The sequence below is a fragment of the Sinocyclocheilus rhinocerous genome, unplaced genomic scaffold, assembly GCF_001515625.1.
Source record: "Sinocyclocheilus rhinocerous isolate Xijiao unplaced genomic scaffold, SAMN03320098_v1.1 scaffold589, whole genome shotgun sequence".
Classification (NCBI taxonomy): domain Eukaryota; kingdom Metazoa; phylum Chordata; class Actinopteri; order Cypriniformes; family Cyprinidae; genus Sinocyclocheilus; species Sinocyclocheilus rhinocerous.
In genome coordinates this window covers 231,258-240,666 of record NW_015635524.1, presented here as the reverse complement: position 1 = coordinate 240,666, position 9,409 = coordinate 231,258, and the positions used below count along the sequence as shown (strand labels likewise).

At 35.1% G+C, this 9,409-nt stretch overlaps 1 protein-coding gene across 1 annotated transcript in view; it reads right to left on the bottom strand.

Moving 5' to 3' along the window:
- lamp1a (lysosomal associated membrane protein 1a) overlaps window positions 1-9,409 on the bottom strand; it is a 38,883-nt gene that overhangs the window by 12,649 nt on the left and 16,825 nt on the right. The window contains exons 2-3 of the mRNA XM_016561495.1: window positions 5,938-6,053; window positions 4,081-4,300 (exon numbers count right to left, since the gene is read on the bottom strand). Coding sequence (XP_016416981.1) covers window positions 4,081-4,300; window positions 5,938-6,053 — 336 coding nt within the window. The remainder of the gene's footprint in view (window positions 1-4,080; window positions 4,301-5,937; window positions 6,054-9,409) is intronic.

Here is a 9,409-nt window from a genome sequence, read left to right as displayed (position 1 = left end):
ACACACACACACACACACACTTACTTAGCTAAATCGTGACATAATATATATATATACTGTAAAACTTAGTTAATTAGACAGGCTTTTTGATTAATAAAATTTAATTTAACCATTAAAACAGAGTATAGAAAAACGAAAATGAAAAAAAAAAAAAACTGAATTTGGAAATAAAACGGATTTCATAGGCCCCTACAATTATAATAAATTTTTTTGTGGTAATCTAATGTACATTACACATTACAACAAAGGCCTGCAGAGGGCGCCAAAGGCCTGATGATTATTTTTACACATTACTTGTGCGATCTAATACTTGTTTAATATTGACCAAGCACAATTTAATTCAGATGACCACTTAATCTTTAATATTTGGCCATTTCTTTAGGACAGAAATGCTATAGCCGCTGTAATTAAACGAATATGTGGACATCAAAAGGTGTAAACTCAGATTGAGGGTTTCAGCTTTTATTTTGAAACCGCGATGAGCGTTTGTGAATTCACAATTATGCTTAATTATGATTTTTAAATGGGTTTAATATACTATGCAGCCTTGGGAAACAGTCTTATAATGTGTTTTATGGATTCTCGTCCGTGAAATGCGCCACTTCCGGTATTTTGCCGGTTAGTCGACGCGAGCAAAAAAGTCGAGGATTTAAAAAAATCGAATAGTCAAATAAAATCGACGAATCGCGACAGCCCTACCCTCTTATACAAGTAAGGTATTCCAGTGGTAATAGCTCCATTAACACTTTGCCAGCCCTTCACAGAGGGGGCTTTATCAGAGGTCCACTGCAAAAGAATGTTTTTCCGTGCTGAAAATGTCATGACATTAAAGAGCCTTCTGTTAGCCAGAGAAGTTACCTTACTATCAGGCAATCCTAGTAACAATGACAAAGGGTTTAAATCTAGATCTAAACTCAAAATCTTTTGCATTTCTCTAAGTATTTTACACCAGTAATCCTGTATCAAACGGCATGACCATAAACAGTGGGTCAGAGTACCAATTTCGGTCTTACATTTAAGACAAAATGGGGAAAAGGAACTGTTAAAAGTATGTCTGCGATTAGGAGATACATGTAGCCTGTGCAGTATCTTCAGCTGAATTGCTCTTGCACGGTTACAGACTGATATTTTTTAGCACCCTCCCAGACTGCCTCCCAAACATCCTCATCAATCGGAATTGATAGTTCCTTTTCCCACTTCTTCCTAATATTCTGTGAGTCAGTGCCATTCATAAAGCATAAAGTGTTATAGAAAAGGCTAATCGATGTTCTCCCAGTTGTTTGAAAAAGCAGTCTTTCAACTGGAGCTATTTCAAAGTTGTCTTTCAAAGTTGTACTTACTTAGGCATTGGATGAAATGCCTAATTTGTAAAAATCTGAACAATTCTGATTTTGATAACTCATTTATCCATTATTTGTTGAAATGACATTAAATTATTATCAATAAACAAATCTTGTAGCTTAACAATGCCCTTTTCACACCAGAGCTTAAAGCCAGCATCCATCATTCCTGGTTGGAAATCTGGATTATATCAAATTGGAGAAAATACAGAGGTAAATTTAGACCTACCCTCCAGGCGTCTAACTAGCCGCCATGCTCTAAGTGTATTAAGCGTAACAGGATTAACACAACTTTCTTTAATGATTTTAAAACTTAAAAAACAATAGGTCTGGTAATGAATATTTGGATAAACTTGTTTCAATATCGAACCATACTGAGGAGACATCTTTTGTTATCCACTTAGAAATATTTCTCAAATGAGCACCTAACTGATATGTTCTAATATTGGGTAGATCTAAACCCCCTTTAAATCCTGGCAGTTGTAAAACTGACATCTTAAGCCTTGGTCGTCTTTTGCTCCATATGAAAGAGCTTAACCATCCATTCAAATCTTTTAAAACCCTTTTAGAGAACACAGCTGGGATCATATGAATAGGATAAAGCAACCTAGGAAGAACATTCATCTTAACTAGTGATATCCTACCCAGCCATGAAACTGGAAGGGAGTTTCAATGATCAAGATCCTGTTTTATTTTCTCAAACAAGGGCATGAAATTCATTATGCATCTGATTAAAGTTAGGAGTCACAAAGATTCCCAGGTATCTAAATCCTGCAGGGGACCATTTAAAGGGAAACAGAGATATAGTACTTGGCATATCAATTAAGCAACCAAGAGGCATGGCTTCAGACTTAGGTTAATTTTGTATCCAGAAAACAAACTAAATAGAGTAATAATATTAATGAGAGGAGGTACTGATAACTCAAGTGAAGATAAAAATAACAAAACGTCATCCGCAGGCTTATTTTATGCTGTGTAGTACCTATAGCCAAACCTTGAATGGATGTAGATGATCTAATAGCCTCTGCCAGTGGCTCTAGTGCCATCGCAAAGAGGAGGGGTGACAGGGGGCAACCCTGCCTAGTCCCCCTATATGTAATAAAACTGTCCGATCGAAAGCCCATTGGTAACGACCGCAGCCCGTGGATGATCATACAATATTCTGATCCATTTTACAAAATTGTCTCCTAGTCCAAACCTTATCAGTACTGAAAATAAATAAGGCCATTCTATGCGGTCAAAGGCCTTTTCGGCGTCTAATGAAAGAACCAAGCCATCCACCCCTCTTTGCTTAAACACCTGAATTATGTTTAAAAGACGCCTAACATTATCACATGAATTTTGTCCTTTTATGAAACCAGTTTGATCTGCTTTAATAATTAATGGTAGTATGCCTTCTAAACGAACAGCCAAAATTTTGGCCAGTACTTTGCGATCGACATTCAGCAAGGCTATAGGTCTGTATGAGGAGCAGGATTCTGGAGGTTTACCCTTTTTAAGGATAACTGTCTGTCATTAATGTTAATCAAACAACAAAAGACAGAGAAAATCCCTCACTGCTCTTGACTGAATCACTTTATAACTTTAATAAGAATCAATGTAAAATTCATGCAGTGTTTTAAATTTTAACAGATTTTAATGACCATTTTGACAACTGATTGTTTAATGCAATACTGTGTTTTTTAAACTGTGCAAATAGGTAAGTCATAGGCTTGTTCCACTCTGGATATTCTCCATAGTACATCTCAAAATTGGGAAGATCACGATTCAGATGTTTTTGGAAGATCGCCCACCCCTATATACTATTATAGTATTTATTAATAATTTGAATTAGAATTTACACACACACACACACACACACATTTGAGGGAGTTTGCATCCTCTTCTAATATGGACTGCTGTGGGTGTGTGTGTGTGTGTGTGTGTGTGTGTGTATGTATATATATATATATATATATATATACACATACATACACACATGGCATGTAATATTAGAACATAATGTTGCTTATGTTGAATATTGAATTAGCTTTTATTTTCATAATTTCAGTTTTCATTTAAATTTCTGTTTAAGTTTTAGTAATTTTATGTGCTTTTGTCATTATCATTAGTTTTTTTCCTTTATTTATTGTTATTTAACTTCAGTTTTAGTCATTTTAGTAGTTCAACTTTTATTTCAAGTATTTGCCAAGGCAAAATTTCTCTTTTTTCATCTTCAGGTTTTTCATCTAATATTTTTTTTAGCTGTATTTCAATTGACAAAGTTTTTTTTAATAGTTTTAGATAAAAATAACAAAACTGTCTTTTATTTATTTACTTTTTAAATGATGCACATTTTTGCAGACTCTGAGGGTGTAGTAAACTTACGCACTCAGCTGCTGCATAGATCTATTAGAGCAAGTTTATTTTCCTGCATGAGTCAGGCGCTCCATTCACTCCGGCTCTGAGCATCAGATTACTCAGCAGCCCCCATTAGTAGCCACAAATGAATGAAAGGCCAATTTAGAGTTCAATCAGTCTGATTCAAGAATGAACAGTTCAAACAATAAATTCAATAACCTGTTCAACCGGTTCACTGAAAAGAACCAGTTCAGAAGGATGATTCATTTACATGTAAGAGGACTGCATGATTTATGCCACTGTGTATGCTGGGCAACCAACATTTGATGTGGGATTAACAAGAAGAAGTAAAATGATACTTAGTTCAATGTCAAAAAGGTCACATGCTACCATCATGTACCGTTTGTGCTGAGGTTTGCTCCGTTCATGTACGCCTCCATGCGAACATCTGAGAAGGTGACGTTGACCTCGGTGCTCAGACTGACGGACATGGAGCTCAGACACCTGTAAGTGCTGTTCAGCCTCGCCGAGATATCCGACGCGTTCGTCATCACCGACACAATTCCTGCGAGAGAAACACCTGTGAGCAGACACTCATCCAAAACAACGATGAGACAACACTGAAATCATTAAACAATGTGACTATATCAACATGCAAAATTGTTGACAAAAAATGACTTAAGATGTATTTAAAAAAAATAAATCTCTTTACATTTTCTTCAACAAAAAGGAAAACAAGGAAAATAAATATTTGACTGTTTTTATTAAACCTCCATGAGTTTTCATGCTTGGGGTTGCAAGATGTCAAAAGTTTAAATCCCCCTATCAGAGCTTCCCTCTTAAAAGGATACATTTTCTGGCCAGAGTTTGACTTACTCTTCCTAACCTAGCAACCATGGAATTATTGGAATCAATTATCAGGAATTTCACTGCTTGAGCTTTCGAGTTTTACTGTTTTTTATTATGTATAGTCTGTTATTTATATAATAATTTAAGTCAGGAAACTAGTGTAAATAAATATAATATCTCGAATGGTGACAATCATAATCAGTAATCACAATTACAAAATTATTTGATTATCAGTTTAACAGTTTTGAAGTTTAAAACTAGAACATTCCTAGACTATTTATATTTGAGGTCATCTGATGTGGATTTTACCGATGCGATAACTAGGTTGGACCACACTGGCCGATAACCGATTAATCAACCGATAGTTTTTAAAATGGATCCTGAATGAACACTCAAATAGTGCTGAACTTTATTACAAAATATAAATAAATAAAAAAGGAATAAATGTAATAAAATATTAAATATTATTTATACACTGATCATTAATGGTAGTTCATAGTTCATTCACTAATGTTAACAGATGCAAATTAACATTACTAAATGTTGAAATTAACACACTGTAACGAGGAACAATACTTCTACGGCTTTTATTAACCTTAGTTAATGTTACAAATGGAATCTTATTGTAAAGTGTTACCATTTCATGCCAGGCATTGACATCCTGGCAATGTTTAAATATCTACAATTGAAATCACATACGTATGTATATATTGTATGTATACTCTCACTGATTTTTTTTTTGTGCTTATATTTTAGAACACTTGATGATTATCTAATTAAAAATAAAATATGCCAGTCACACACTGGACAAAATGCACAGTGTTGCATCTAGGACAACACCCTATATATTAGCATCAAAAAAATCAAATGTAAGATTTTCATTTTGGCCCTAGCATAAAGTCACTCCACTCAAGTCAGACAGCAAATGTGCAAAAAAAAAAGAAAAGAATAATGTCTACCAGGTCCACATGTGATGCAAAATATAATTACAGGGTCACAAATAAGCATATTTGTTTTAACAAAAACTTTTTATAAATTTTTTTCCTTTCCTTTTCTTTACTTACTTAAGTAATGACGTGACGTGTAGGCCAAGTATGGTAACCCATACTTAGAATTTGTGCTCTGCATTTAACCCATCCAAGTGCCCACACACAGCAGAGTAGTGAACACACACACACACTCAGAGCAGTAGGTGAAGGCGGAAGTGAGCTCTGTTCATTCACTCTGATATGGCATGAAATAGACATAGGGTCGAAACATTTCAAAAATTTTATAAATTAAATAAATATATTTATATAGAGTGTGTCAAAAAATGTGTGAATGTTTGTGTGTGTGTGTAAGAGTCATGTGTATTGTGTGTGTGTGTGTGTCGTGCGTGTCTGCATGTGTGTGTATGTGTGTGTGGTACCGTTCCATTGGCGGCGTTGTAGGAGATGCTGAAGGAGGCGCTGAGTTCTGCTTTAATGCAGGTGGAGTTTCCATCAGTCACCTCAAACGTCACAGCATGAGCCGCAAACACACACCCTGAAACACAACCATCATTATCATCATTATCGTCATCACTGGATGTGAATAAGTCGTGACCCTCAGTGTCCACTAGAGAGCACTGTCACACTGCACACACACACAACAGCACTGTGGCAGCAGTGGAGTCATTCAGGTTTCTGGGCTCCTACCATCTCTCAGGACCTAAAGTAGGACACTCACATTGAAAAAAGCCCAGCAGAGGCTGTACTTCCTTTGTCAACTGAAGAAGTTCAATTTGCCACAGGCGCAGATGACCGTTTTACTCGCCGTTATTAAGTCGGTTCTGTGCACTTCTATAGCTGTCTGGTTTGGGTCAGCCAGCAAATCAGATATAAAAAGACTGCAACAGACTGTTAGAACAGCTGAGAGGATATCTGGTGTTCACCTGCCCAACCTTCAGGACTTGTACATCTCCAGAATGAACAGGTAAGTAACATCATCACAGATCCCTCTCAACCAGACCACAGCCTTTTTGCACTTCTACCCTCAAGCAGATCTTATGATCTCTGTGCACTAGAACATCTAGGCATAGCAAGTTTTTCCCCAGGACATCTCCACCCTAAAAAGCTAGCACACCAATTACTACCTGTTTTTATAACCCTGTAATCCAGTACTCTTGTAGTGTTTATGTCACCTGAGAGTTAGGCAAATAATAGATATTTATATGTCAATACTTATTTTTATTCATACAGTTGTATATACAGTACATTATACACACATCTGTACATAAACCTTCTGATCTATATGTATATTGCTTTTCTTTTCTTTTTTCTTTTTCTTAATCTTATTTAAATGTTCTTTCTATTCTCTAGTGTTATATATGAAAGTATGTATGTAACCAGAGCTCCTGGAAACCACAACAAATTCCTTGTGTGGTTGTGCACACTTGGCGAATAGAGCTCATTCTGATTCTAAACCAGATCTGACATTAAACAAACATTCACAGGGATCTTTGATCCAACCAATCACATCAGTGTCATACTTCTCAGTGTCATACATTTTTACATTTCCAAAACAATATTAAGCTGCATTACGCAAACCTATTAGCACATGATTTCCTGCTTTAAAAAAAAGGAACATTCCATAAAATTGATACACAGAAAGTGACATAATTTGAACATGACTGATAGGGAAAACAGGTAATCTCACAATCTCATTCTATTTCACAATTTCTACACTGATCAATGTGTATTTAACACTGTTATTGTAAGAAAAATCCCATTCATTCTTGAATGAATCAGCTGTTTGAATGAATCAGTTGAATTAATGACTCAATGACTCACTCATTAAGACAGTGACTTGCTGCCACCTACTGGAAGTTTGGTTTCATATTTAAAAGTATCAATGTATTTTGTTGATACTGATTTAATTTGAATAGTAACAACCCTACAGTGTAGGGCCCTATCCGCCCTACTCACAGTAACCCCAGATGTGCGGTTTTGTTACTGAAGCGTGCATGACGCTTGCATTGTTTTCAGCCCCTGCCGCCTCAATATAGGGAGTACATGAACACATGAACATAATCTCTAAAACTACTCTGAGAGTCAATTTATGAGAATTTTACCGTTTCTTTCGAGAAAAACTATCATCATATCATATACAAACAGAAACTTAAAGGTCTTCACAGCAACCTGTCAAAATAGTTAAATCAAGTTAAAAAGTCCACAAGTGATCTAAAAAAGTCAAAAGTGATCCACAAGTCAAAAAAGTTTGGTTTAACTTGAAGAAACTGTGACAGAAATATATTACTGAATGTAATGACAGTACTACTACTAATAATAATAATATTATAAAAACATTAAGGAATATTTACCAGAATTTATTTACCAGAAAATTTTACATATTTGTACAGAAATATGATAATTCTTTTTTTTATAAATTCAATTAATTAGAGATGCTTTTGAGGCTTTAGAGTGGTTACAATCATCCGGGTTTAAATGGCGCTCAAATTGATTTGATTTTGACGCAATATTTACATTGAAGCTGCAGGTGGCTATGGTAAGGGGCATGACATTTCCCAACTAGGCGCAGAGTGCTGCCAATCACAAAACACACTGGCCCAGCTAACCAATCACAGCACATTTCGTATTTCAGAAGGCGGGCCTTCATTTGATACAGGAACTATTCGAGCCATTCATGCCAGACTGAGGAGAGAGGTGTAATAATGTAAAATATGTGAAAAATAATGTGTTTTTCGAACAACCTAGTATGAGAGCCTGTTCTAGTACACCCCCAAAACAAAATCAAGACTTTGTAATAGAGCATAATAGGACCCCTTTAAAATGTATGAAACCATTAAAATGGAATCCAGAAAATTTATGGAAAACATAATTTGGAAAAAATAAAACTGAATTTGAGAAAAAAAAAAAACATTTCATAGGGCATTAAAAATAAATTTTTTTGTTAAACTTTTAATAAATTGCTGTTAAATTGTGTAAGTTTCATGACTATTACTCAATTAATTAGACATGGTTTTTGATGAATACAATTTCAATTAACCATTAAAACTTATTAAATTTAAAATTAAATTTAAATGGAAAAAAAAAACTGAATCAATAAAACTAAAACTGCATTTAGGACCCTACCTATAGTGCCTTATTATTTTAACTGAATTTATTGATAAAATTTAAGAATTTGACGTGAAAAATAACATGCATTTAATAAGATTAAGAAAATAATTGCTTTATAAAGGTAAAAATTGTCCTAGAATGAAGAGGGAAAATGTCACAAATATGCAAATTAAAGTAAGACCTGATAGAACACTTAGTAGAAGTAACCTTTTGACTCGAACAAGTGCATGACCGATTTATTAGTCCGAAGGACAAGCACATGTCAAGGCTTAATGTCAAGCCCTGTATATATATATATTATTTCTCACTTCTGGGTGATGTTTTTGCTGTAAACCGCCGTTGAAGCGGTGTAAATTCCCGTGCAACTGCAAAGCGTCTTGTGAAATCCCAGCATGACTGAAGGAGTTTGTGAAATCATTAAGTGTCTGACCACACACACTCTTTCTCTCTCTCTGTCACACACACACCACATGTTGGGTTTCCATGTTTTATGGGGACATTGAATAGGCATAATGGTTTTTATACTGTACAAACTGTAGTTTCTATCCCACTACTCTAACCCTACCCATCACACAAAGCTTTCTACATTTGTAAATTTTCAAAAAAAGATAATTCTGTATGATTTAGAAGCTTGTTTTCTCATGGGAACCAAAATATGTCCCCACAAGGTAAACATTTACTGGTATTACTATACTTATGGGAACATTTGGTCCCCAGAACGAAGTGCATATCAGGACTAGGGTTGGGTATAGTTAGAAATTTTCCGGTTCCAGTTTTGCCTAA